Source organism: Aspergillus karnatakaensis (assembly GCF_047715665.1).
Source record: "Aspergillus karnatakaensis strain CBS 102800 unplaced genomic scaffold BJY04scaffold_35, whole genome shotgun sequence".
NCBI classification, from domain to species: Eukaryota; Fungi; Ascomycota; class Eurotiomycetes; order Eurotiales; family Aspergillaceae; genus Aspergillus; species Aspergillus karnatakaensis.
Window position 1 is genome coordinate 228016 of NW_027395747.1, and position 26156 is coordinate 254171.

Below are 26156 nucleotides of genomic sequence, written 5' to 3' on the forward strand. Positions count from 1 at the left end.
TCTCGGAGTTGACATGCGCTGGCTGACAGCCTACAGCCGAGTCGTCGTCTTTTAGCTTCCGAAGCAAAAGGTGCGATATGCATTCTTATGTACACAATTTCAAGCTATGCTCCACTCCGCAACGATCGTCCCCATGGGGAATGCTTGGCCCAGAAGGTTTATGCTCTGTTCACAGTCACAGTGCCACACTTCAGAGTCCTCACTGCCACGGATTACAGATCTGACTTCATTTTAGAGTTTCTATAGTAAAGCCTCACAGATGAAGAGAAGTCGTCGAAACACCGAGTCCCGCTAGGGTCTTTCCCTCAGGGGTTCCGGACAATACCCCAGTCTCCCCAGTCTGACAATACCCGACATGTTCACCCTGCTGGTATTGGTCTCGCGGACAATGTCTCGTACTAGCGTTCTCCATGCGGCATAAGAGCCACGCATGATGCCTTGCAGCAACAGCGCTGGTGACTTTGAACCCGTGTTTAGGGCTATACTAGACCGTATTAGAGGCCTAGTACCCGGGATTCGGAGGCTTCCATCGTTGCATATCTTATATAAAGTTGAGTCCGATTCCTTGTTCAACCGCCGTTTTCCCGAAGCCTCGCTAGCGCCGCTGCAACACCCTCATCCAATTTCTCGCCGTCTCGTTGTGGAGGAAGTACTGGGTCATCTTGGCTCACAAAAAGACCTCCAGACTCAGGATCGTGGGCTGATTCCATAACGATATCGTCATTGGCCGGCCTTGACGCAGTTTGGCCAAAACTGGCCCGCTTAGGCGCGACCGAACCCTTCGTTCTTTCCACCCGAAAATCCTCGCGCACGGCATTGCACCATTGCTTAACCTTCTTTTCACCCCAGCCAGGTACTGCACTGATCTGCTCTAGTTGTGCGTTGACGGCGTTCTGTAAGGTACCGAAAGTAGATATAAGGCTGGCGGCATCTGATTTGTTGATGCTTCGAGGGGCTGTAACAAATTCCACCAATGAGTCTTTATAGGACTGGGCTTGCTGTGTGCGGATTGCAGTCGGCTGTGAGTACTCGCAGGACTTGAAAAGTTCCAAATAATGGCCAGCTTCGGGGGCAGACCAGCAAAGTACAAGGGTAAGGTTGTTGATAATCGATGTCTTAGATAGCTCTTTCAGACTATCCTCGTGGTTTGGAATATCGACGATGATCAAAAGTACGCGTAGCAGGTACTTCCCAGCTAATTGGCGGATTCGTGAATAGATGTACTCGGGATGAAGTCGGTGGTATTTGAGCGACAGGAAAAGCGCGCATGTGGTGGCTCCGATAACATAGTCAGCTGGTATATCCGCATACTCCCACGGTATGAGTTTGATATGGTTCAAGATTGGGTTCCCTTTCTGTCTTGTTGACACCAGAATCGCAGATGGGCCAGACTTGGTCGGAAGAGCCTGTGGCTTCGGCTGCTGCACTTTGGATGGTGGTGCGGCCTCCGGCTGCGGAGGGGATGCTGCCGAGCGTTTAGAACTTGTAGTTTCAGCACGCATGACCGACTCAAAGTCAGCATCATCGTCGCCGAAATCATCAGCCATCGTCGCTTGCTGTATGTCTGAGCAAGAATGACGACGAACGTTATCTAATCGGAGATACAGCCGCTTTCACCGCCTAGATCCATTTCTTGCCAAATTGGATTTTTTTTTTCTTTCTGCCGCGGATTTTGCTCCAGAAACAAGAAAGATAAAAAAAAGTTCAGCTGCGCAGTTTGTTTGACAGCGCAAATATGACCAGCCCGGAGACGCCTGTTGAAGCGCTTGCGGCTACCATGGAAACATCTAACGAGCCCAAATCCCAAGAAGACGCAGCGAACAAGCCGAGAAGAGAACTGTTCATCCGATCGCTTCCCGCATCTGCGACGACCGAAAGCCTTGCCGAACACTTTTCGCAGTCCTACGTGATCAAGCATGCCGTTGTTGTCATTGATCCGAAGACGAAGCAGTCGAAGGGCTATGGCTTTGTGACCTTTGCCGATGTCGAAGATGCTAAGTCTGCTCTAGAGGAATTGGATGGGTCTACATTCCAAGGAAAGAAGATCAAGGTTGAATATGCACAGCCCCGTCAGCGTGTAGTTGATGAGGCTCTTGGAAAAAGTGCGCCGTCGGCTGCTGCAGTCGAGCGCAAGAAGCAAAGGGAGGAGCAACAGAGGGGGGGAGATACACAGCCACCAAAGCTCATTGTACGAAATTTGCCGTGGAGTATCAAGGAGCCCGAGGATCTTGCGGTACACTTCCGGAGTTTCGGAAAGGTCAAATTTGTTACTCTTCCCAAGAAGGGCACTCAACTAGCTGGGTTCGGTTTCGTTGTCTTGAGAGGGAAGAAAAATGCAGAGAAGGCCCTGGCGGCCGTGAACGGAAAGGAGGTTGATGGCAGGACGCTGGCGGTTGATTGGGCTGTGGAGAAGGAAGTGTGGGAGACCCAGCAGAGGGAGGAGGCCCCAGAAGCCGAGGTCAAGGAAGAGTCGAGCGATGTCGACATGGAAGACGCTGGAGGCGTGGGCTTGGATAATGGCGAACTAGACGAAGATATGAGCGGCGAGGATGATGAAGATGAAGATGATGACGACCTCAAAGATGAAGACGACGAAGAGGACGAGGCTGCTGATGACGCCGCAAATAAAGAGGACGAGAGAAACGCCTCGACTATTTTCATTCGCAACTTACCTTTCACAACTGACGACGAGTCGCTCTATGATCATTTCACCCAATTCGGACCCCTCAGTTATGCCCGCATTGTTGTTGACCATGAGACCGAACGCCCCCGCGGTACTGGGTTCGTCTGTTTCTGGAAGCCCGAGAACGCGCAAGCCTGCCTTCAAGGTGCACCAAAACAACAGGACCATAACCCTGCAGAGAAAGAGAAAGGGAAGAAGGGCGCTCTCATCAAACAATCGGTCCTACAAAACGAAAACGCCGACCCCTCAGGCCGCTACACCATCGACGGCCGTGTTCTTCAGCTCAGCCGTGCCGTCAGCAAGTCCCGAGCAACACAACTCCAGGAAGAAGGCGTCTCAAAGCGTCTCGTCCGCGACACCGACAAGCGACGCCTTTACCTCCTTAATGAAGGAACAATCTCTCCCAACTCAACCCTATACCAAAGCCTGTCTCCCAACGAAGTCAAGATGCGCGAAGACAGCTATAAGCAACGACAGAAGTTCATCCGCACAAACCCCTCCCTCCACCTCAGTCTCACCCGTCTCTCTGTTCGTAACATTCCCCGTCATATCACCTCTAAAGACCTTAAGCAACTTGCCCGACAGGGCGTCGTCGGTTTCGCCACGGATGTCAAGGAAGGTATCCGCCAGCCGCTCTCCAAGGAAGAATCAGACCGTGCATCAGAAGAAATGCGAGAAGCCGAGAACATCCGAAAGAAGAAAGCTGTCGGTATTGTCCGCCAGGCTAAGATCGTTTTCGAAGGCCGCGACGGAAGCAAAGTTACCGAGGGCAGCGGCGCAGGCCGAAGCAGGGGATACGGTTTCATTGAGTACTATACCCATCGCCATGCGCTTATGGGGTTGAGATGGCTGAATGGACACGCCATCGCTCCTCCCAAGGATGTCTCTGAGGATCTGAAGGATCGCAAGAAGAGACTGATCGTTGAGTTTGCAATTGAGAACGCACAGGTCGTTAAGCGCCGCAGTGAGCTCCAAGAACGCGTGCGCAACTTCAAGAAGAAAGATGAGGACCAGAAGGATGAAAAGGCTGCCCCAAAGGGAGACTCCAAGAAGAATGATTTAACACCGAACGGGAAGAAGAGGAAGCGGCCCGAGAACAGCAAGGGTGAGGGCGAGGATTCAGAAGAGCAGAACAAGCTCGCGAAGCGGAATCGTATTATCGCGAAGAAAAGGATGCAGCGGAGGTCTCGCAAGTAGTCGTTCGGTCGTCGTTCTTTCATTACGTGGAGTTGGGCTGGAAGAGTTACAACTAGAATGTGAGGACCTGTGAAATCGACGCCGAAAAAGACAGCTACTGGGGCCATAATCGGCCGCATTTCAACCGTAACTCTCACAGCAATCAGCAACCTTCTTCCAAGGTTGACTTCCCCACATGCTTCACACCACTATTCTGCACCCGTCAAGTGTTTTAGTCCCTCCCTGGGTTAGTATTAAATGAACGCTGAACGCTCAATCTCAGCGAGCTTCAGTCCCTCTCAACTCACGACCAAATCGACGCCGAAGAAGGCGTCTTTCGCGGCCAGATTCAGCTACCCCAGGGTCGACCCGTCTGATCAAGCGCTCTATGAAATGATCAAATGTATTAGAAGATACAGGCATTAAGGCTAATCCTTATGTTAAGCAGGAGCAAATGATGTTTTAAAGGACAATGAAAATGCTAAATAAATTCTGCACAGTAATCACTCTTCAAAGTCCGCGCCTTATGACAAGCAATTTGTGTTCGTTGATAATGAGAAAGTCACGCGTGGACGATACATAGTTTACCAGAATTCTCCCGGTACTGCCTCTCCATTCAGATAGTAGAAAAAAATGTCGCTGTATAGCATGTTCTGCGCTCACCCTGCTAGGGGCCAGCCATGCCTAAACCGTCGCCCCCCGGGCACCTCGCCGCCAAAACGACCCCTCAAGCACACTGCATGATCTGGGTTTCACCATATTTGCCTGACTTAGCCTGCTTTGGCTTCCTTCATCTGATCCATCGCTTACGAGGACAGTGGGCTCCCAGACCCAACATTGAGAGCCTCATATGTCTGCGAATTGCTGACTATTGCTGCTGAACGATATTCCGCGAATACAATCTTCAAAGGTGTCTATTTGATATACAAGAGTCAGACTTGTGCCTTCTGGAAAATTTAAAGATGTTGATTGTGCCTCGGGAACTTCCAGTCACCAGCGTCCTGCTGTTTGGAGAGCAAGACATGCTGTGAGCGAAGATGTCAGGGGTTTGATAGCGCAGGTCGCTGCTCCATAAATCGTAGACTACAAACTCACCATCCCTTTACGAAACCCTGTACGAAACAACTAAAGCCTTAATCTCGGGACTCGAATTAAATGCTAAAGCGTCAACAACGTACTATCTAGAGACACCCATGGCTGTGGCTGGGGCACGGTTGCAGCACCCAATAAAAGATTTCCTTATTGCATTGATCAAGTATAATAACCCCCCTCTATAGCTGTTATAGCTGACGGCAAGTATCGAGTGGTCCTCAGCGGATAGAGCTTTCGTGGGAGGCTGCGCTGGTAGATATTGGCCTGTTGCTTCAAGTACGATCTCAACCCAGGACCAAAATTCTTCTTTACTTTCGTCCTCTTGGAAGTTCAAAGTCAACGAATAGTTGTCTTGCGTGATTGCAGTCAGAATGTCACATCAGGTACGCTTTGAAACTTTAACCATGTAATAAAGGGTCTGTAGTTTTCTGGCCCGGGCCAGATATTCAATCCAGGCCAAAGTTTTGTTATTCACGGCTCGTAACAAAGACGCGTATCAATCACTAGCTAGAGATCAAGGATTATATGACTAGTGGTCATATATAGGTGACACCAAGAAGCGGGGTCATTGACTACTTACAATGGGCGATTCAGAACCCAAGGTTGGTCTGCAATTCAGCTCGAAAAGCGCAAGGGAACCAAAAGCACATTACCCCCATCGACCAAAACGATATTTGCAATCAAAGTCTAATGATGGACTTTGAAGCTGAAAGTGGTGCTGGCCAAAGACTTGCCATTGATGCGCTCATCTTGTCAGGTATATCAGTGCTATTCAATTCGTGACTATTATTGCTGGAGCTATTTCGCTCACTTATCGCCTCCAGAGATACCCTTCTTCAATCGACCACTGACCGTGACTAGCCACGGCTCTTCTGCTTGGGCGTCTAGCTTCCGTATCGATGTGTGTGACAACGCCATTTGGGAAAGCTTCTTTATGAAGGTGAGCTCGACTATTTTCACTTTCCTGATCAAGCGAATCTCTCTGGATGAGTAGTCCTAATGAGCTTACAAGGTGTCGCGTGGCGATCATGGGAGAGAGGCGTTGAGAGGAGAGTTCGAGTCCACAACCGCGATTCATGCAGTCGTGGGGGACTTTTCCTTGAAAGCAATTGGCTGGGGCTCCTTCAAGCAGCTACCTGGAGCCCATTACTATTTTTGTCGATTCCACGAACTATCAGATGAGCTTCCCGAGCCCGAGGACTTTTGCAAGGAAGTCGCAAACTTGCATTTGAAGAGCGAGGCACCGAATGGCAAATTTGGCTTTCACATCGCGACATACAACGGCGACCTCCCGCAGGACAATACCTACACGGATACTTGGGAGCAATTCTTCATCAACGGTTTCAAGCACATGATAAAGCTGAACATAATACGTGGTGGTCCATGGCCCGCGCTGGAAGGTTTGGAAGCAGCAATGGTTGAAAAGGTTATTCCTCGACTACTTCGACCACTAGAAACTGCTGGACGGCTTACCAAGCCAGCACTGGTTCATGGAGATCTGTGGTGTGGTAATACGGCAATAGACACCTCGACGGATCGCCCGCTGATATTTGATCCATCATCCTTTTATGCCCATAACGAGTGTACGCTGGCTGGCCCTCAACCTCTCTGGAGCAACGAAATCCTTCTGCTAAGAGAAAACATAGATGAACTTGGAAATTGACGGCCTGAACGAAATAAGTTCTCAAGAAGATATTTCAACACATATCACTCTTATGTCCCGAAATCCGCGCCTGAGGAAGACTACGATGACTGTAACGCTCTATATAGTTTGTGAGTGACCCTTCTCTTTTTGAAAGACTGTATGTTTCATAAACTGACGGTCTTTAAAAGATTCAACCTTCAAGCCGCCGCCTTATTCCCAGAAGTCGGTAGTTTTCGTGACTCGTAGGTACCCAGCTGACAGTCTGCGAAGTTGGGCTAATGCCTCCAGGGTTATTGATGGGATGAAGACGCTCGTCCAGAAATATCCCCGCGGTTTTGAAGAGTATCTGGGTAATGAGCCTTGAAAGGTTGATGATATGACAGACACGCCCCGAGCGATTTCACTCCCTGATAACTAATAGGAAGTCTAGAGATAGACGACCTATCATCAATACTGTGCGGTTCAGATGATATCCGAGGCATAATACGCTGGTCTTTTCTGTTCTGCAAACTTTGACCCTCGAAATGAGTAACAGCTTCGTTGGCACTACACCGGAAAACAACTGATTTTGTCAAGAACCTTGTGACTTTTCGTGCGGGGTTACTGTGTCCCAGTAAATTAATCGCGCATGAAGAGGCATTTCAATATCTCCAAGGGACTAAGCTCTGCTCACACTGCATCTCCTGGGTATCTGACTTGTTATACTCTCTAGCGATCTCTCTGCCACAGCAATAAATATGGAAAACCGTGACAAACTTCCCACGTCTTTCCAAGTCAACAACGTTTCAATCCCCGCAATTGGCCTAGGTACATACCAGGGTGACGCTGGCAATGGGAAAGTCAAGGAAGCTGTCCTGTATGCCTTGAGCAAAGGCTACAGGCACTTTGATACTGCAACTGCCTATGGAAACGAGGTTGACGTGGGAGACGCTATTAGAGAAAGTGGCATTCCGCGAAACGAGATTTTCATTACAACGAAACTGTGAGCGCCCAGCCTGCATTTTCTCATTCTAGTCACATCATATGCCAATTCTTTTTTACCGGCCTTCTATAGGGCTTAGACTTGGCACGAGGAGTCTGATGTTGAGAAAGCGCTTGATCAAAGCTTAGAGGCCCTACAAATGGATTATGGTGCGTTCACAATCATTCCTCGAATTTCCACTGTACACTAACTACTGCACTATAGTTGATCTATACTTGATGCACTGTATTCAAGACTTCTCTCTGCTTTCTGAGAGATTCATTTCTAATTTGCATGTTAGTTCCTCATGCGTATAAGCCTGGGCCTGCTAATACGACTCACCGCCATCCCAATGGCAAGGTAAGCAATCAATCATTGTACTTTTGCGTTCTAGGCTTTGCTAATTCGCGATTGTTGCAGCCTGTGATTGATTATCACATGTCTCGTAGATATCCTGAAACCTGGGCAGCCATGGAAAGCTCGTTTATAACGGGAAAGCAAGGTGGATCGGTAAGGTGCCCAACGGATAGTACTTCACTTTGGTCCGGCTACGCCTCTCCGGTACTGACACGTTCTAGGTGTTTCCAACTTCAATATCTTGAAGCTGAGAAGGCTTCTTGAGACAGCAAAGATTCCTCCTGCAGTCAATCAGGTCGAAATTCATCCGTAAGAAATATTCCCGCAAAATAAATTCTCTGCATCCTCATTATGAGATGAAGTCTGACGCCGCCTTTCACTACGAACAGGTACTTACCGCAGTCCGAATTGCTGGCCTTCTGCAGAGATAAGCAGATTCATCTCATGGCTCATCAGCCGCTAGGTGGCAGACCTGCCGTAGTAGTCAATCCAAATGCAAGCTGCCCTGGGCCCTTATTCGATCTAGATGTAGGTTACTCTAGCCTACTTGTTGGTTTGGTTCTTTTTTGTTGTTGTTGTTGTACTCGATTCTGATACATCTTGAAAAACAGATTGCGGACATTGCTCGGTCTTACAAGAAGTCATCAGCACAGATTATACTTTCCTAGATAGTTCAGCGGAATATCTCTGTGATTCCAAGAAGCGTGCATGAACACCATATTCTAGAAAATCTGGAACTGTTACACCTATCAAACAACGATATGGAGAGCATATCGAACATAGCTAGTTTAAAGGGGGAGATACGCTACCTTGACCCTATGGATCATATCGGCTTTAATATATTTGACGAAAACGCCGATGAGCCGATTTGAGGCCCACAATCTCGCAGAGACGGTTGCTTGTGTCTTGGTTGCCTCACTTAGTGTTTGCGTCTATTCCTGCAGTTTTGTTTTCCAGACTTTTGGAGCCTGTTGTTACGTTCTATTAAGGTATAACTTTAGCTTGAGGGTTGTGAGGTATATCTTGATGGAATAGCCAAGATGTCCCGTCCCATCACTAATAAAGGTATGCGTGTATGGAGGGGACAGACCTAGGAAGAGTTTGAACCTAAGGCTCTGATGGCTTCACGCGTCTAAATTGCATCCTGTGCTGGATGGCTTGTACTTCCCCCCGGAGCCAGCTGGAAATGTGAAGGGATGGTAATAATTTGCAGTCACTTTGGCTACCATCCACTCTCCCACATGTAGATTTCTAAAGGGTCGACTTCAAGGCCGCCTAAAACGGTGACCACTCTCTCTCCTCCGCCTGTATTCCCAGTTCATCTTCCTGCTGTTTTCGTTCCTCTGCCTGTTGCCTTTGCTCATCTGCCTTAAGGAAAAGTGTTTTGTAGTCCAAGGAGCTGTTTCCACTCATCGTTCGTCAGGAAACGCGAGGCCACGTGTGGTGCTGACCTGTCGCCAAAGTTTCGGCAAGGGTAAGCGGCTCGGGGGAGAATCTTAGATGCTTGAAACAGCAATGGTAAAGGCAAGCTGAAGCCAGAGTTGGGCCTAGTGGCCAGGTTCTTAATCTTGATAAGGCGGTCCCGGATTGGAGAGGCCCATTCTTCTCAAGTTCCTCATTTGCCTAACCACCCTAGCAGCCCGACGCAACAAATCCGTCTAGTCGCTCCATCTCGCCCAACTTCGTTGTCACACACTTCACTGACTGGGTTACAAACTTTAGATTCCTCGACCAACGCCCTTGAAGTGATGTCCTATCCCTTCCAGCAAGCCTCCCACTGAAGGCTTCTGTCCATCAAGTCACAGCGAAGGGTGTCTTCGGCTTCTGAATAAGGCCGGGCTCGTTGACGGTTGGGGAATAAACAAGATGATTCTGTTCTTGCTCTTGTCCTGGTGCGAGGGCCCCTGCCTGTGGCAACATCAGCGGAATCTAACATGTTAGACGCGGGCTCCTCTCCATTGTGACCCTTTGACAGGAAGCTTCTAAATGGGCTACACAGAGTAGCCTCAGTTACAGGCTGGAGGGCGCTGCATCCAGAGAACGCGGTCTGTAATTCGCTAACCAAGCAGGTAGCAACCAGACCCTTGGATCCCTAAGTATCGGACAAGCCACCCTTGCTTCCATCAGTAAGATGCTTCGCGGTGGCAATATCATCATAGGCAGGGCCTACCCCACGAACTTCGGATGTGGTTGGACCTGTTTCGTCGAGGTCCGACCCGTTATCCACACTTGAGGGGACTTCTAAGGCTTCACAGCTCCCACCCTCGCAGTTGTTCCGTATGCATCGAATAATTCATCTGGATGAGTGGGATCGAAGTCTTCGCTGTCGTTACTGTTGCTTGCCTTGTGATAGTCGTTTTCGAGCCCGGTGATCGCATCTGGATGGATGATATTACTGATAAGCAGGAGCCTCGGGTAGCAAGGTGGACTGTTCGAACCTTCACTGGGTGGGTAGATAATACTGTCTTTGTGAAACCGCTGAGCACCCCAACAGCAGGGCGACGGCACAAAGAGGACGGAAGGTGGGTCAGACATCAGGTGCAACGCGCAATCAGCCATGGTTGGCGCCTGTTGGAGGTTTGTAGGTCAGACTTCTTCTTGGATAAAGAAAGTTGGAGGGGTGAATACAGTTGAAACAGTTGAAGGCCGACAAGTAACATGAGGACTCAGAAGGCTGTCCCGAAAGTGATAAAACTAACCCGAAGCGGGAATTCACAGGTCCTCGCTTTACATCGCACATACCTACACAGCATAGACATCCTAATCAACTGTTGTACAGAGATCATTGCAGCTTTCAACAATTCATATTAGAGTAGGGTAGATAGACTTCGACCTCCGTAGAAGACAGCAACGATCGCCGTAACGCACGAGAGGGGCATCAACGAAGTTAACTAGCGTCGAGTAAATTGGAATAAAACATCGTAACAAGGACGGGTATAAGACAGAAAGAGCTTGGAAAAGGAAACAGGACCAAAGTCATAAGACAGAATCCTTAGAGGTTTTTGGCATGCTTCACCTTTCCCACGATGTTGTAGCGCTTGCTAAAGAAGGTAAACCACTCATCGAGCACCTTCTTGTCCTTCTCTTCAAGGTCGTACCATTCGGGTCTGCACTGTTCGGCCTTGAGGGAGGAGCATGCGAGGGCGCGGGAGGCGTCTTTGCCGGCAAATACTAGTTATCGTTAGTTAGTGTTTATGCTGATGCACGACCTTGAGTAGAAGAGGTATAAGGGGTACTCACCTTTGTACTGTCCGTCAGGACCATAGGCCGAGTTGCGACTCACGTCAAACACGACACCCTTGATGGCGACGTAGATGGGGAGGTTAGGGTCAGAGCCTGGAAACAAAGACAGGGTTGGTTAGCCTCAAGATTTATGGAAAGCTTCTTAACAGCACGACTAATTTTCAGGAAGATTGGTGAATAGTGTTCATGCGGGGAACTCACCATCGCACTTTGAAAGCTCCTCCACAGTGATGAGGTCTTCCTTAGGAGGGGCGAGCTGAACAGGCACCTTGGGTGCAAAGCGACCAGACTCTGTTCCAGTCATTGTGGCAGTTTTGGTGGGTTGTGAATTGAAGTGGGTGAGGGGAGAGAGTTGGAGAGATGTGGGAAAAGAAAGGAATTTGTACGTAGTTGTGTTCCTGACAAAATGCAAGGCGCGGGGCAGGCGGGGGAGTTCACGACTTCAGGCGGTTCGGCTTCGGGGGCCGAAGAAACGTAGAAGCCGGGAGTTCCCTTGCTGCTAATTGGGTTGTTTTCTTCTTCTAATTTAATGAGAGCCGATTCTTCTGCAAATCGTAAAATCAAGGCTATTTCATAGGTCTGTTAAGGGATCCTCGCGGGCTGGCAAGCATTGCGTGACGGCTGAGGAGGTTGGCAAAGCCGAGGTCTCGAACAGTCTGTCATGCTCAGCTCCTGGCATCCTGTCAGTACATGTTTTCAACATAAGAACAGTGTTGAAAAGTTACTGCAAAGGCTTGCTCTTCATCTACTTATGCAGTGTCTTGTGTATTCGATTCTGGAGGCCGAAAGACGAATCAAGAGATTGACGTCAACAGTCGAGCCATGCTGTGATTGAATGCGGAGGCGGTTATACACGGCTTGTGCCACGATATCAACTGCTATTTGAATCTGTCTCCCCGTCGGACTCAAAGACGCATCTCTGTTGCCTCTCACAAAAAAGATGTCCTCCAGTCAACAACAGCAGTCACACGCTCAACAACGCCGATTCCCTCACCCTACGGAGGCGGCCAGCGAGTGCGTCGAACCGGATAATAGATCCCACCAACGGGCGAACTCAGTTGAGTCTACCAGCGCAGAGGAGACCCAGCTCTCCCATTATCTCCATTACGAAGACAATGCTTGTTTCTTTGCACCAGATGCGCTCAGTCGCGGCGCTCAACAAGATCGGTCTCATGATATCGCGCGGTCCTAGAGTCAAAAGGTAGTGAAGCACTCGGCTTTTGGAGGAGACTAAAGCCTGATAGACATGCGACACGAGACGTCAGTTATCTCAGACGGAATAATCCACGACAAAAGGGGCCAATCGGCTGAGCGGTGGCTATCGCATTTCCCGGTGTGATGGATCGTGATCGGCGAGGGCATGTAAATGTAATAAGCAAGACACAGGTCTCTAGCATGGCGCTACTGCATGGTTAAGCGTGGGCTTGAGGCAGGCTTCCGCGACAATTCTCCAGATAAAGTCAACACTCCCGGGCAGTCTGGTGCTCAAATTATTCTATCTGATTGTGTCTGGACATCTGATTAGTTTCCCGCCCCAGAGATTATTCATGTTCAGTGCCTACTATATACTAGACGCAAAAGGATGCCGTGTGTGCGGATCAATTGCCGCAGGGAGACAAGAATTCCCCCGCGAGTCCGCCGGGCGTCATTCTGCGAGTGTCTCGTCGTTGATTCGTATCCTTCTTTTCCTCGATCCTATCACCTCGTTCCTGGCCAGCTTGGCCCAGTCAAGCGTCTGGAGGACATATTGCTTTTGCCTCCTGCTCAGTGCGGATCCGCCACGAGATTCAACCTCGGCGCACAACGGTGCCCCCAAATCTATCCAGTAGATAGTGGGGACAGTCGGACAAAAGAATGGAGATGGCGAGGTATACAGTCCTTTGATTTGCCAGGATGACCTGGGGAACTCAACACTGGGCCACTGGCTCAATCGCTTGCGCTGCTTTGCTGAAGCTAGACTGCTCTGAGGAATGATCCATTCCTCCTTTCGGCAAGCCTCCAACCCGGCGCAAATACTACGGTGATGGTCGTCGCTGCTTCTCTTTTTATTTAATTGCTTGGACTCTCTCGTTTTTTTTCTTTTTCTTTTTTCTTTTTTTTCGTTGCCTCTTCATTCTCCCAGTCTTTCAACTCTTCGTTCTCTTCTTTCTGACCTATTTCATTATTATTGACGCTATCTCATCTTCCCCGCACTACTCTTTTCGAACAATGTCGAGGTCGAGTACAGACCTCGAAAGCGTACCTCAAAGAGGCCTCGCCTCAGCCCATGGAGGCTCGTCTCCTTCTATCAACAAGATTGACCTTGTGACCGCCAATCTATCTAAAAAGGCTGGAAACCAAAGCCTGCTCGCCGAGAAACAAACCGTTATCGATAACCGCGAAGAGTCGATCGAGGAGGGGTCGAAGCCGCTGTATGATCAGACGCACCGAAGGCTCAAGCCCAGACATGTGCAGCTTATTGGTATTGGAGGCACAATTGGCACTGCGCTATATGTCCAGATAGGCCAAACCCTGGCAAAAGGAGGCCCTGGGAGTCTGTTCCTAGCATTTACGATATGGTAAGCCCCCCTGCTTGTTTTTAGTCGAGTCACCTATGCAGCCTTGGATGGACTTGTAAGTCCCATCGGCGGCACGGAATTGCTTAAAGATCAGGAATCAATGTGAATACGAAGCATGTCAGCTCCTTTAACGAGGATTTTCGGATGTTTGGCGCTGTCACGCTGCCATGACCTGCTAGACGAATTGACTCTTGTCTTCCCTGTGTTTTCCCATCCTTGCTGGTTTGCTGCTGTTCATTAAGCCTCCGGTATCTTATACATTTTACTTCTAGGTGCGCTGTTATATTATGCATAACTGTTTGTACGAAACCCCATGTTCATCTAGTTCGAACCATCGCCGTCAGCGACATCATTCCCAGAGCGCCTTGTGCGGACACTCCATCTCTCCAACGCGCCAATGCCCAATTGCAGCTATAGCAATATATCCTTCCCAGGCGGGATCTTTGCGGTTGTAGGTTACTAAACACTGCTTTTTAGGTCTGGCCGAAATGGTCACATACTTGCCAATATCTTCGCCGTTCATTCGTTTCGCCGGACGCTATGTTGACGAAGCTTTCGAAGTCGCTGCCGGTTACAACTTCTTCGTATTCGAAGCTGCTTTGGTTCCCTTCGAAGTGACTGCAGCAAATCTTGTCATACACTACTGGACAGACGCGATTCCTCTACCTGCGATGATCAGTATCATCATTGTTCTCTATCTGTGCGTGACCCTCTATAGGTTGCCCGCTCAGTACTGATCCGTGTAGGCTTCTAAACGTCTTTGCTGTGAAATGGTACGGCGAGTCTGAGTTCTGGCTTGCGCTTAGCAAAGTTCTGCTCAGTATAGGCTTAATTCTGTTCACCTTCATCACGATGGTTGGTGGCAACCCGATCGGTGATCGGTTTGGGTTCCGCTACTGGAACGATCCCGGGGCTTTTCAACCATACATAAAAGAGGGTGACCTGGGAAGATGGCTAGGGTTCCTCGCTTGTCTAATGTACGCCAGTTTCACCATTGCCGGCCCTGACTACCTCTCCATGGCTGCTGGCGAGTCGGTAAATCCCAGAGGGAATCTTCCGAAGGCATACAACGGAATGTTCTATCGTCTTACAACATTCTTCGTTCTTGGTGCGCTCTGTGTCGGTATACTCGTTCCTTACAATGACGAAACAATGGCCTCGGCGTTTGAGAGGGGTGCTGCTGGTGCGGCAGCTTCACCGTATGTGATTGCAATGGACCGCCTCGGCATCCCTATCCTACCACACATTGTCAACGCTATGATTCTTCTGGCTGTGTTCAGTGCAGGCAATAGCTATGTCTACTGCGCCAGCAGAACCCTTTTTGGGCTGGCGCTGGATGGTAAAGCTCCGCGGGTTTTCACAAAGTGCACCAAGGCTGGAGTTCCCATATACTGTGTGATTGTTGTTCTCTTGATTGCACTTCTCTCCTTTCTCCAAGTCTCCAACAGCGCCTCTGTAGTGTTGGATTGGATTGTCAGTCTAGTAAGTCATGAGTGCCCATCTGAACCGAACAACTGCTGATCAACAAGGTTACCGCATCACAACTCATCAACTTCTCCGTCATCACGTTCACTTATACCCGCTTCCGCAAGGCTTGCATGGTACAAGGAATCCCTCGCGAATCTCTTCCGTACAAGAGTCTTGGTCAGCCGTATATTGCATATATCGCTATGGTATCCACAACCATCATGGCTTTCGTGGGAGGCTATGAGGTCTTTCTACCAGGCAACTGGGATGTACCGACGTTTCTCTTCTCGTATACGATGATCTTTGTCTTCCCTGTGCTTTATTTTGGATGGAAGATTTTCAACAAGACTTCTATTCGGAAATTCGAGGAGATTGACCTTATTACGGGTGTGGAAGAAATTGAGGAGTATACGAGAAATTACACGCCCACACCACCAAGGTATGTCATTTCAAACCAACCCATTTCCGAAATACAACCTGTTAACATACGCAGTAACATTGTCTCCCGATTCGGTGACTGGTTATTCAGTTAGACGATCAGACTCGCGTATACAAGTCTATTACAGTATATAGAAGCTTATATTAGCCCCATACCTAAAGTAGGTAGATATGATAAACTGAAACGAACAAAAGTGCTTTGTTTCCACATTTGAACACTCCCAAATATCCATATTGACAATATATCACACCGCTCAACCGTTCTCATAACCCGTAATATCGTACAAAGTCTATCCTCACCCCCTTCCATTCACTCCTTCGTCTCCGCACCCTCGGCCTGCTCAGCCTTCAGCCTCGCCATCCGCTCCTTATTTCTCTTCCCTAACACCCGCAGCGTATTCTTCTTCTCCAGCTCCGTCATCTGCGCCCAGTTTCCGATCCGCGAGAGCGTGCCGTCTTGATTCACGATTAGGGGGCCCAGGTGGTCGAGCTTTACCCCGTCGCCGTTGACGTCGAGTTGATGGGTTGCGCTGCCAGCGTCGGGGAGGGCAAGCAGGGGTTTTGATTCTGTTTGAGAGGCCTCGGGTTGTTGTTGGGGGTCGGGTTGAGGTTGAGGGTCTTGATTGTTTGTGGAGGACATTGTAGACGCCTGTGTGGAGGTGGAGGAGGAGGTTGAGTATGTTTTTGTCAGATTTGCAGATTGGTATAGATGGTAGAGGTTTGTTGCGTGACACTGGGCGGAGGAGAGGAGTGGTGTTGATGGTGATTTGTGTAGGAGAGATGAATGCGATAGAGCTGTTACTGGGGCTGTTGTTGACGTTCGGAGACCGAGCAGGAGGTGGAGGAGGGTTGTTGAGCGGGACATGCGCATGTTATTTTTTCTTTATCGAAATTATTGTATAAGGTTGAGATGGTGATGAGCTTGGATATAACTTGGATGTTGGGGTTCTGGAATTTTCGGGAGTGGTCCATGCTCCCCGCGCGGAGCTAGGCAGGTTTCAACACTGTCACTAGATCTACTCTATATGTACACTTGCTTATGATTTTATTCAATTATAAAGTTGATTTTTCATCTTATCTCAGGTGTGGCATAGCTTAGAGTTAAGTTTAATAAGCTTTAAGACCTAAAGTAACCCGTACTGTCAGAACTATGGATATACCGAGCTAGCGAAACCACCAGTTCACCTAAGAATATCAGCAAAGGGATATTTTAAGAAAATAATCAAGATACTCACCGAAGCTGTGACACCCTCCCCCGTCCCCTTGATGCTATGCCACCAGCCCTTTGGGATGAACAACCCATCACCATCCTCTAGCTCTGCTTCGAATCCTGCATGACTAGATTCGGGTTCCTCCGGTTCCTGTTCGCCCCAGACGGTCCGCTCCAGCAAAATTCGCTCCTGTCCCTGCATCATCTCTTCGCCCCTGAATGCCGCGGCCTCCCGAGTTCCGCTCCGGCCCAGTTGTGCTCGTACCAGCGAGAACACCCCCTGCCCGTGTCGAGGTGCCAGCAGCCGCACAACCTTCTTTCCTGCAAGCTGCACGAACAGATTCGGATTTGGGTCTCGATGCAGAGGTGTATAGGTCGGAGGGTACCCAACCCACACGTTGGTGTCGTAGATGTCGCCTTTGCCCGCTTGCGCGACGATCTGGGGTGTTGGGAAGTCATCGCGAAGGACCTGGGGTAGATCAAGAAGCTGGCACTGAGCTAAATAGAGACGCATTGGATGCGATAATCCTTGCGGTTGGGATTCTGCGTCGGCGATCCATTGGAGGAAGAGGCTTAGGGGGGCATGGAATTTGCGAAAACTAAGGTCAGAATCATGTCCATGACCTATCGTATCCGAGGTATCAGGCTTTGATTGCGTGAGCTCAAGCGGAACGTGGGCATATGCGCCGTGTGTTGCGAGATAGTCGGTATTCAGTCGCGAGACGTTCGGTTTCATTGGCAAGCGGCGGAACCAACGCTCGTAAGCGGGAAGGTCACGGAAAGATCGACGAGGTAAGAGGACAGGACGCTCGGGAATAAAGTATCTCTCTCGGAACGTTTTTATGCTGGCATCGTCAAGGGTCTCCAAGGACTTGTATTGGGGAGCGGAGTTGTAGCGTCTAGGCTGGGCGTAGCGGCGGAAGGCTGTTGAAAGCCATTTCGATCGAAGCTGTGGGTTACCAAGCATCAAGCATTTCTTTTTTTTAAGATATCCGCGACCAGTGAAATACCCTCAAGAAGTTTTTTATGTGAGATGAAATTGGAGGTGGGATTGTAAAGTGAGCGAACCGGCCCCGGCGTCAAAGCTCGATTCCCGATCCGTACTAGCTTCATTCGCCGGCACCTGCCCAGGGCCAGGCCAGTGCACAATAGTTAGCTCCATACATATTAGCTTTAGGAATTGAGTACGGCGTATGCTGTTGTACACTTGATGGATTTCGGGTTGTCGCAAGCATGCAAAAATTCAGTCAAATCCAACGCAATGATCTCCCGCACCAGAACATGGCATGTCGACCTTGCCTGACAAGTTATAGAGAAGCGGATGGCTATACTGGTGCTGTGGCTCAGATGAGCCAACCCGGCATTTTCATTTCCTGATTTTACAAGTAGACAGCAGGAACTGTTTGAACTTTGAGGGCTCGACATTGTGCACGACGCAAGTCCTCCCAAAAGTATACCTCGGAAAAGTGGATCTGGGGGCGGAACCCCGCGCGAATATTGACCAAGGCAAGGAATCTCTCCGCACTTCCCTCCCACCTCGTTCACGCACGACCGGATCAATCTCTCCGGATTTGCGCTTAGCATGGCTTCAGATCCGTCTCCAGTCGATGCGTCTCTGTCTCAAGCTTCGCCCGAAGAACAGCCCGACGCTCAGGTTAGTGACAGCGCAAAGAGAAAGGCGGAACAACCCAACGGAACTCAGACGCGATCGAAGCGGAATCGCTATATTTCCATTGCCTGGTAGGCCCAAATCAACCCTATACTTTTGTTGCTTTGGTTAATATCATTTTAGCAATGAATGCAAACGCCGAAAGATCAAGTGCAATGGGCAAGTACCTTGCCAGCGTTGTGGACACTTGAAGCTTGAATGTGAATCGCCAGATATCTGCTTCTTTCTATCGCTGACTTGTCCCAGGTCGATATGCTCCTAACTGCTGTAATAATAACTTCAAGGACTCAGAGTGTGTTTCCAAGGCTCGTAGTTTTCTTTATGCGGTGTTCATCTAACATAACTCTTATAGCGAGTTCCGGTCGATGAAAGATCAAATTACCGCGCTGCAGGATCAAGTCAGCAATCTATTTAACAGCATCAATGAACTCCGCGTACACAAAAGCACTTTCGATACCCAAGCACTTGACAGCTTCTCTCGGGATGGTGCCCAAGTCTTTACTCCCATGCAACCGCCCCCGAGCAAACCTCGCATAAGGCATCCTCGGTTCCACGGCCCAACCAGTTCGGCTTTCAACTTTGACGTTGCTCGATCAAGCCTCCAGCATATGGGAATTGCACCGGCTGAAGAAGTCATTCCAGATGATTTAACAACAGCACATGTCACCCCGGCAGCCTCTCCTCCCCAGATGTTGCCTCTAAACCAACAGACGATGCATCCGGCAAAGGATCCGCTTTGGCTTATTAAAAGAGAGGAGGCACTACGGCTATGTCGAGTGTATGAAGAGGAGATAGGGATCATGTATCCACTCGTTGAAATTGAACAGATCACTCACCAGGTCAACTTGCTCTATACATTTATGGAGGCGGCAATGCGCACAGGGCTCATGAACGGAGTACGGCCCGGTGCAGATGGCCTCGAAGATGATAGCTCGAGCCTTATCAAACTCGTTCTTGCAACCACCCTCATTGTCGAAGGTGGCGGGCGGAGTGAGCTTGGTCAACGGCTGTATCTGAGCGCGAAGCCAGTTATTGAGTCAAAAATATGGGACGCTCTGGATATTAAAACCATCCAGCTCCTTGGGTTAATGGTTGGGGTCTCCTATTGATGTAATGCGCCAGTCGCTAACACGGACAGGCAACGTACCACTTTCATACAGATGAGGATGCTCTGGCTTATCGTATCATTGGTATGGCGGCTCGCATGTGCCTTGAGATGGGTCTCCATAAACGAGATGCCTTGGTGAAGGCCTTTCCCAACGACGCTCAATGGCCGGAGATTGTTAAGATATTCTGGGCAATATACAGCCTAGACCGACGGTGGAGCTTCGGTACAGGTCTGCCTTTTGTTATCCAAGACGAGGATATCGATCCCAACTTACCTGACCCGGTAAGATATACTTCCACTGCTGGTATAGTACATGCTTACAGAAAACAGGACCCATCACTACCATATTTGAAATGCATGATTACTTATAACCGCATCAGCTCGAAGGTTTGGTACTCTGGGTTAGGCTCTGACGGGACCACGGACATACGCCGAGACGAGATCGGTTATTTAGACTATCAAGTCCTACAGTGGTATAAACAAGTACCAGAAACCCTCAAATATTATCCTTCCGAGACTCCGAGACAATCAGAGACCGCGAATCGCGGCCTTCGGCGACTACGAATACTCTTATACTTGCGCATGAATCAACTTCGCATTCTTATTTATCGACCAGTCCTCCACTCCGCTACTAGCATTGCTGAAGACAAAGGGCACGCTCAGACGGTAGTCGATGTGGCGAAAGACACCGTGCGGATCCTCACGCGTCTGAACCAGACTTCCGACATCTATCGAACACAACAGATCACTTTCAATTACTTCCTCGTTGCCGCGCTGGGAGTTCTCTTCCTCGCAGTTTGCCATGCCCCTAATGAGTTCAATCGCCAAGTACGCGACGAGTTTTACCAAGCATTAGACCTTGTCAACACATTTAGCACCAAATCGTACGTATCGAAACGACTGTGGAAGACTATCAAAGGTCTTAGGAAGATCGGTGAGCGGCTGGGCGTCATTCTACGGCCTTTCGGTACGGATAACAATGATCCACACTCTACGGCAGCTGTTGCAATGGCCGGATTAGCCGGACATCCTATAGAAGATCTGTCGGTGTACGGGCCAATGAACGGGGTTAATGAGTTGGGAAACAGCCCTCTGAATGGGCTGCAGATGAGCCATGAACTAACCAATCTGTTCGAAGCTGTCGGGGGATTTGGTAACTTCATGGCATCAACAGCAACTGACGGAATCAATGAGTTCGTTGGGCCAGAGGGAGAGCTCCAAAATACTGGAGAAGGGCTCTCGGGCATACTAGGTGATGAAGGGGAGTTTGCTCGCGTTATACGCGAGTTGTTCTAGATTATCTTCTCGAGCATCATCATTGCTCTCATATATAACATGATACCCGGTTCGTAAGCACATATAGTATGTAGTTCTATATTTGAGACACCTCATGCGGCAATATCTGCCTAAGGCAGCAGTATTCACGTGAGTCACCAGCCTCTTAGTTCTTTGCTGTTACGAGAAACTCATTCAGCTCATTGCTTAACCATCAGAAACATCCAGCACGATATCAAACTACTTGACTTGCTTTCTCTTCGGTCCTTGCAGTTGTTCTCGGATTTAGTGACCACTCACTTCCATCGACGTTGCCCACCGCCCCACGAGGCTAATTCGGAGGTCCGTCAAACCTCCGTCGATCGATCGCCTCACCAACCCGCAGAGAAAAATTCACCCCTCAACCCAACCCTATCGTGTTCCTTCTTTGGATAACAGCATTGAGGAATTCCGATTGCCAGTCCTCGCTCTACGACATTCTACGGCAGTGGATGACCCTCCAAGAGTGATCAGTGTGGGGTTAGAGCTCATCGCGTCAACGTCCCCCCATCGCACAACAAGCGGTCCCGCACATTGACATGACCCCTCGTCTTATCAGGAGGACAGCATCGCTCTTCTGACCACACCAAGCCCGGTCCACATACACACTCCCAGCCCTTCACATCCGACTTTCTTTGCCTGCTCGTATCATTATCCTCCCTGTTCTAATCAGGGTTGAGGGAGAACCTGGGGCTTGCAAAGCAACAGGCCATTAGTCTCCCTGTCTTGCGCCAATACTTCTCGGCTTAATTGTCGATTCTAATTGCCTCCCAGCACCGTGTCGAGAGAGATAGGCTCGGCGTTGGCCGACGGCCTAGATAGGCTGGATCTGAGTCAACTGTCTGCTTCAACGCCGTCCTCCACCGTCCCTTCCGATTCGTTCGATATGTCGTCGTCCGAAGGCGCCCCGGAGTCGTGGATCTCCTCGTTCTGCCAGTCTATGGGCCATGAATTCTTCGCGGAGGTCTCGGAAGATTTCATAGAGGATGACTTCAACCTGACGGGGCTACAGTCGCAGGTGCCGATGTACAAGGAAGCTTTGGAAATGATCTTGGACGTGGAACCAGAAGAGGACGAAGAAGAGGAGGATGAGGAGGAAGAGGAGGAAGACGAGGAGGATGAGATACTCGGCGATGAGAAACCGCCCGGCTATCGGAGAGAACGTCGGCATGTCAGGGTGGCCAGCGATCTGAGTGTTATTGAGAGCTCTGCAGAGCTTCTATATGGACTTATCCACCAGCGATACATCACCTCGCGACCGGGTATCCAACAGATGTTGGAAAAATACGAGATGCAGCACTTCGGTGTCTGCCCGCGCGTCCACTGCAATGGGTGCAAGGTGCTCCCCGTCGGCCGCTCCGACACACCAGGCCATGATACAGTGAAACTCTTCTGCCCTAGCTGCCAGGACCTGTACACGCCTCCTAATAGCCGATTCCACTCCGTCGATGGCGCCTTTTTTGGAACCACTTTCGGCTGTCTGTTCTTCATGACATTCCCTGATTTAGATGTTGGACCCCGCTACGAGCCGCCCCTAACGACCCTATCGCCCACGCGTTCATCCTCATTCCCTTCGACTGCCACGACCACAACCACAGCTACGACCTCAACAGGCTTGAGCAACCAGCCCATATCTGACACACCCCGTGCGGCTTATCCCGCAGAGCTCAACGGCATGCGCACAGTAAACTTCTGCCCTGGCCTAGGAGAAGGAAGGCTGTTTGAGTCGCGCATTTACGGTTTCCGAGTTTCAGAGCGGTCGAGATCCGGCCCCCGCATGAAGTGGTTACGGATGAAGCCCTCGGATATTCTCGAACTTGACGAGATGGCTTACTACAAAGCGCTGCACAACTACGACGACGACGGCGACGCAGCGATGGGAGGAGATAATGCACAGAGCACGAACGCTGCCATAGCACAACGGAAGAAGGCCCCGATGCGGCGGCGGCGGTACAACGCGGATCAAATGAACATAAACGGGGTGGAGGGTTAGCCTGTTTTTCCTGTCTGAGATAACTGCTGCGCGATACTACATACTACTCCATGTTTCCTGTAACGTTTCTTTTTTTTTTCGATCCCTTTTGTTCTCCTCCTCATTCTATGCTCTCACCCTGCATTCAGGCGTCTTGCGTCATCTCCTTGTTTTTCTCAATGATGACCATCACCTCAACGTTGTGTCGTTCCAGTCGAGGCACGTACAAAGCTCAGATACACTGAAAGATTATGGATGTAATGCGGTGTTCAAGAATTTCAAGGTTAACTCTACCTCTCTTTCCCTGCCTTCACTTACACCCTTTCGTAGTATGCATAACTAATGGGTCAGGGGTAACGATCTGGGAAGCGCCTACCCTACTGAGTTAAGACTTCTCGTAAATGCGTTCCTGCTCACTTTGAGGCCGTAGGCTGGATTGCCAGTCATGGCAAGGTTAGAGAGGATAATTTTATTCGCACGATATCGAGAGTGATATCACCGATATACCTTCCGAGAAAAGGCATCATCTTTACCTTATCACAAATCAATCCTAGCTAGTTGGTGCCAAAAGACAGCAGTTGAGATACTGCCGGCGCTCGCCTCTACGGAGGCCGGTTAAAGAAAGAGACACCGAGATTTCTTAAAAGGATGCTGGTCCCCTTGAAGGACCTAGAGAAACCCGGTAGCTCACCCTTTAGACGTCGGGCAACTATATCATCTTAGTAGATAGTAAAAAGAAATCAAGCGATACGGTGGGTGAAGGTTCCGCGTAATTGTTCATGTTCTCCGTAGCTATACTATATTTCAAAGCCTCTTGACCAGCGCAGAGGTACCGGAAGTATTTTCCGATAATACTATACAAGCATTAAACCCGAATTGTGGTCTTGAATCGATGGTGCTGTGGTGGTAAAAAATAAAGGAAACGAGACGGTCCTTGGAGCCTCGTGCTCTCAACTGTGAGAGCGTCCATAAACCTATTACCCCGTCTGGCGTCCGCAGTCCAGTGTGACTGAATCTTGAGGTCGCTGATCCCGGCTAGTTCCACTATCTTCGAAGGCTCTCAAAAGTTGGCACATGTGAGGGATATAGATTCAGTGCGATACTCACCGCTCGAACAGAAGATGTCAATGACCTCTGTTGGAGCCTCTGTGTGCAACCCTCAGAGATGATTGCACGACGAGACCAGAGAGCCTGGAAGAGTCCAAGAGCAAGCTCGGTGATCGGATCGACGAGGCTCAAAAGCGCTCAACCATATTTGGCAAATGGTCATAGATATGCAAAACGCAATCTCCCAAGCTTCATCGAAGATTTCAGGAGCTATGGTCTCCTTCGACTAGGACGGGGATCATGAGAAACAATCCCCGGGGGTCTCATCGAGAAAGGCGAAGCACGAGACCTTTGGTGGTCCATGATTGCGTGGCATAGCTACGCAGGCAACACAGTAGCATTTATCTTGGACCAAACGAAGCACTCGTACCAAGGATCATGGATCAGGACTATCCCGATCTACCAAGCTGCGGCTCAAGCACCCATTCGGCGTTTGACGCCTTTGGGGCACTCGTATCAAATCGGCCTATAGGGTCGGAGGAGGCAGATGCTGCATCTCTTGTTCGTGCTCGAGGTTGAGATGCGTCCAGGCAGCTTGTGTCTGGTCCTATCACAAGATGCAAAGGCGAGGCATATCACCCGGGCGCTGTGTTGACTCTGGGTAACCAGCAAACGAAGAGGAATGATTGAGAGCCAGTGGTTAGAGCCTCGAGTCGGTTGTGATTTTTAGCGATGTGCGTGGTTAAAGCAGGGCGCAGCTTGCGATGCTAGTTGGTCGATCAGCACATCAACACAATAGTGAACAGTGAACACATACGCATACGCCAGATGGAGAGATGCCAATGGACACGGATACGGACGCCATCTGGGGCCGGCCGTGTCCGCAAGTTAATTCCGTCCGTCTCCTAATATCCTTCTGGAAAGGGATGTAATCTTCACAGACAGGCAGCCTAGCCAAGAGACTGCTTAAAATTCCCCTTTGTCTTTAGTTTCTCGCTCGGATCCAGTCATACGAGCCAGCAAGTCAAAAGCCACTAATCTCGGCTTCCACCGGCCTGGCCTCTGTCCTCCGCGGATTCCTATTTGTTGATTCGGCTAATATTAATGTGCTCATTCAGCAATTATTGTGACAGCGACACAGCGTCCTTGAAAGCTGAAGAGCCTCTGGATCGAGCCTCGGGGATCCAACGGGAGAATGTAACCAACCTGTCGTTTCGTACAAAGGGGATCTCCAATATCCAAAGGCCGATACGACACCATGGTCAGTCGGGGACCATCCAAGGTCCAAAAGTCCCAAATCACAAAAATGGCCCCAGAACAACGGCGCAACTCAAACTCCGACAATCAAGACGGAGACGGGACAATTTGTCGATCGCAGAGCATCACTAATCACGGATCACTCATCGCTGATCAACGATCATCCCCACGCCAGGGATTGACAAGCCTTGGTCTTCTTGTCCCAACCTGTCACTCGGGAGACTCTTGTCAGCTCAGCACTTAAATTCCACGCCCGCGTGTGGCTGTGTTTGCGAACAAATGGAATCATCTTGCGCACCGTCGTGACTCGCAAGCTCAATCCATACCCGATTTGGTCCTTCACGGCGCTCTCCATGTGCTAGCTATCTACACTCCGAGTCCGTACCTAGCGCTGCGAACACCCTCTTAAGTCGTCGTATACCATCAGATTATAACCAGCCGTTAGGCCCCTTAAGGCTCGGAATCTACTGCGTACGTCACGGCACGCCCAAGAGAAGAGGCGCAGCACGTTTTCTTTCAGTTCCACTCCCCGACTCAGGTACTGAGACCTGGAACAAGGTGATGACTGAACTCCGGAGGAAAATCACCAAATCCACCTCCGGGCTCCCGGAGCTGGAGGCTCCAATGACCCATCCCAGCTCTCAGCTCGGCTCCGGGTATTGCATTGATTGTCGAATCGTCGATAGGCACTGGCTTTGGCAATAGGCAATTGCATTTCCAATCATTGCAAATCGGTTTGCAGCTCGTTTCCCTTCGTTTCCCTTCTTGCTGGTTCCACGCACCCCAAGTCCCAAGTTCCAAGTTCTAACCAAACCAGGCGCCCTGGCCTGGGTCCTGCGCCTGGCTGGCGCGTTGAAACAAACGACCAACGCGAGGTGAATACCTGATTAGGAATACGATTAGCACGCCGCGGCCCTAGATGGGTCTGCGCGGCGGATGGTGCCGGATCGCTGGTGTGA

At 49.8% G+C, this 26156-nt stretch overlaps 11 protein-coding genes across 11 annotated transcripts; 7 read left to right on the forward strand and 4 right to left on the reverse strand.

Annotated features, from left to right (window-relative positions):
* Position 1: 1 nt before the first annotated feature.
* On the reverse strand, positions 2–1553 carry BJY04DRAFT_192954 (DNA repair protein RAD10). Its single transcript, XM_073711839.1, has one exon. It carries the CDS (start codon positions 1545–1547, stop codon positions 570–572), a length of 978 nt encoding a protein of 325 aa, XP_073569601.1. The 5' UTR covers positions 1548–1553; the 3' UTR covers positions 2–569.
* Positions 1554–1687: 134 nt separating this feature from the next.
* On the forward strand, positions 1688–4327 carry BJY04DRAFT_192955 (mRNA-binding ribosome biosynthesis protein NOP4). The gene has a single exon (XM_073711840.1). It carries the CDS (start codon positions 1736–1738, stop codon positions 3878–3880), a length of 2145 nt encoding a protein of 714 aa, XP_073569602.1. The 5' UTR covers positions 1688–1735; the 3' UTR covers positions 3881–4327.
* BJY04DRAFT_89605 (uncharacterized protein) lies at positions 4000–4327 on the forward strand. Its single transcript, XM_073721259.1, has one exon. The coding sequence runs from the start codon at positions 4118–4120 to the stop codon at positions 4283–4285; it is 168 nt and encodes a 55-aa protein (XP_073569603.1). The 5' UTR covers positions 4000–4117; the 3' UTR covers positions 4286–4327.
* Positions 4328–5644: 1317 nt separating this feature from the next.
* BJY04DRAFT_208483 (NADP-dependent oxidoreductase domain-containing protein) lies at positions 5645–8786 on the forward strand (the record flags this gene model as incomplete). The annotated part of the gene is made up of 14 exons (XM_073713995.1): positions 5645–5708; positions 5776–5891; positions 5964–6532; positions 6641–6724; positions 6785–6838; positions 6885–6946; positions 7404–7578; positions 7702–7727; positions 7783–7803; positions 7859–7917; positions 7978–8059; positions 8136–8223; positions 8304–8442; positions 8583–8786. The coding sequence occupies 14 exons, from the start codon at positions 5645–5647 to the stop codon at positions 8784–8786; spliced, it is 1743 nt and encodes a 580-aa protein (XP_073569604.1).
* Positions 8787–10499: 1713 nt separating this feature from the next.
* Positions 10500–11864, reverse strand: BJY04DRAFT_192975 (putative progesterone binding protein). Its single transcript, XM_073711841.1, has 3 exons — positions 11359–11864; positions 11155–11250; positions 10500–11085 (listed from the first exon to the last, which is right to left on the reverse strand). Exons 1-3 carry the CDS (start codon positions 11459–11461, stop codon positions 10907–10909), a joined length of 378 nt encoding a protein of 125 aa, XP_073569605.1. The 5' UTR covers positions 11462–11864; the 3' UTR covers positions 10500–10906.
* A 1501-nt stretch (positions 11865–13365) lies between these two features.
* Positions 13366–13719, forward strand: BJY04DRAFT_219874 (uncharacterized protein; the record flags this gene model as incomplete). Its single annotated transcript, XM_073716717.1, has 1 exon — positions 13366–13719. The coding sequence occupies one exon, from the start codon at positions 13366–13368 to the stop codon at positions 13717–13719; it is 354 nt and encodes a 117-aa protein (XP_073569606.1).
* Positions 13720–14106: 387 nt separating this feature from the next.
* Positions 14107–15823, forward strand: BJY04DRAFT_89734 (amino acid permease/ SLC12A domain-containing protein). Its single transcript, XM_073721261.1, has 4 exons — positions 14107–14415; positions 14462–15197; positions 15245–15621; positions 15676–15823. The coding sequence occupies exons 1-4, from the start codon at positions 14204–14206 to the stop codon at positions 15713–15715; spliced, it is 1365 nt and encodes a 454-aa protein (XP_073569607.1). The 5' UTR covers positions 14107–14203; the 3' UTR covers positions 15716–15823.
* Positions 15672–16543, reverse strand: BJY04DRAFT_89615 (uncharacterized protein). Its single transcript, XM_073721260.1, has one exon. The coding sequence runs from the start codon at positions 16489–16491 to the stop codon at positions 15931–15933; it is 561 nt and encodes a 186-aa protein (XP_073569608.1). The 5' UTR covers positions 16492–16543; the 3' UTR covers positions 15672–15930.
* Positions 16544–16681: 138 nt separating this feature from the next.
* Positions 16682–17847, reverse strand: BJY04DRAFT_192983 (putative JmjC domain protein). The gene is made up of 2 exons (XM_073711842.1): positions 16856–17847; positions 16682–16805 (listed from the first exon to the last, which is right to left on the reverse strand). Exons 1-2 carry the CDS (start codon positions 17795–17797, stop codon positions 16785–16787), a joined length of 963 nt encoding a protein of 320 aa, XP_073569609.1. The 5' UTR covers positions 17798–17847; the 3' UTR covers positions 16682–16784.
* Positions 17848–18178: 331 nt separating this feature from the next.
* On the forward strand, positions 18179–21045 carry BJY04DRAFT_192988 (transcription factor domain-containing protein). Its single transcript, XM_073711843.1, has 5 exons — positions 18179–18570; positions 18623–18699; positions 18746–18791; positions 18852–19590; positions 19638–21045. Exons 1-5 carry the CDS (start codon positions 18413–18415, stop codon positions 20901–20903), a joined length of 2286 nt encoding a protein of 761 aa, XP_073569610.1. The 5' UTR covers positions 18179–18412; the 3' UTR covers positions 20904–21045.
* Positions 21046–21071: 26 nt separating this feature from the next.
* BJY04DRAFT_89871 (casein kinase II subunit beta) lies at positions 21072–23198 on the forward strand. Its single transcript, XM_073721263.1, has one exon. It carries the CDS (start codon positions 21808–21810, stop codon positions 22912–22914), a length of 1107 nt encoding a protein of 368 aa, XP_073569611.1. The 5' UTR covers positions 21072–21807; the 3' UTR covers positions 22915–23198.
* Positions 23199–26156: the final 2958 nt, after the last annotated feature.

Bases quoted from the DNA above. Each gene is read 5' to 3' on its own strand.
- BJY04DRAFT_192954 (XM_073711839.1), bottom strand. From the start codon at position 1,547: ATGGCTGATGATTTCGGCGACGATGATGCTGACTTTGAGTCGGTCATG.
- BJY04DRAFT_192955 (XM_073711840.1), top strand. From the start codon at position 1,736: ATGACCAGCCCGGAGACGCCTGTTGAAGCGCTTGCGGCTACCATGGAA.
- BJY04DRAFT_89605 (XM_073721259.1), top strand. From the start codon at position 4,118: ATGAACGCTGAACGCTCAATCTCAGCGAGCTTCAGTCCCTCTCAACTC.
- BJY04DRAFT_192975 (XM_073711841.1), bottom strand. From the start codon at position 11,461: ATGACTGGAACAGAGTCTGGTCGCTTTGCACCCAAGGTGCCTGTTCAG. The intron at 11,251-11,358 runs GTGAGTTCCCCG...CTTTGTTTCCAG, and splicing joins GGAGCTTTCAAAGTGCGATG to GCTCTGACCCTAACCTCCCC. The intron at 11,086-11,154 runs GTGAGTACCCCT...AACGATAACTAG, and splicing joins TCCTGACGGACAGTACAAAG to TATTTGCCGGCAAAGACGCC.
- BJY04DRAFT_89734 (XM_073721261.1), top strand. From the start codon at position 14,204: ATGGTCACATACTTGCCAATATCTTCGCCGTTCATTCGTTTCGCCGGA. The intron at 14,416-14,461 runs GTGCGTGACCCT...TGATCCGTGTAG, and splicing joins ATCATCATTGTTCTCTATCT to GCTTCTAAACGTCTTTGCTG. The intron at 15,198-15,244 runs GTAAGTCATGAG...CTGATCAACAAG, and splicing joins TGGATTGGATTGTCAGTCTA to GTTACCGCATCACAACTCAT.
- BJY04DRAFT_89615 (XM_073721260.1), bottom strand. From the start codon at position 16,491: ATGCGCATGTCCCGCTCAACAACCCTCCTCCACCTCCTGCTCGGTCTC.
- BJY04DRAFT_192983 (XM_073711842.1), bottom strand. From the start codon at position 17,797: ATGCTTGGTAACCCACAGCTTCGATCGAAATGGCTTTCAACAGCCTTC. The intron at 16,806-16,855 runs GTGAGTATCTTG...TGATATTCTTAG, and splicing joins GGGAGGGTGTCACAGCTTCG to GTGAACTGGTGGTTTCGCTA.
- BJY04DRAFT_192988 (XM_073711843.1), top strand. From the start codon at position 18,413: ATGGCTTCAGATCCGTCTCCAGTCGATGCGTCTCTGTCTCAAGCTTCG. The intron at 18,792-18,851 runs GTGTGTTTCCAA...TAACTCTTATAG, and splicing joins AATAACTTCAAGGACTCAGA to CGAGTTCCGGTCGATGAAAG. The intron at 19,591-19,637 runs GTTGGGGTCTCC...TAACACGGACAG, and splicing joins TCCAGCTCCTTGGGTTAATG to GCAACGTACCACTTTCATAC.
- BJY04DRAFT_89871 (XM_073721263.1), top strand. From the start codon at position 21,808: ATGTCGTCGTCCGAAGGCGCCCCGGAGTCGTGGATCTCCTCGTTCTGC.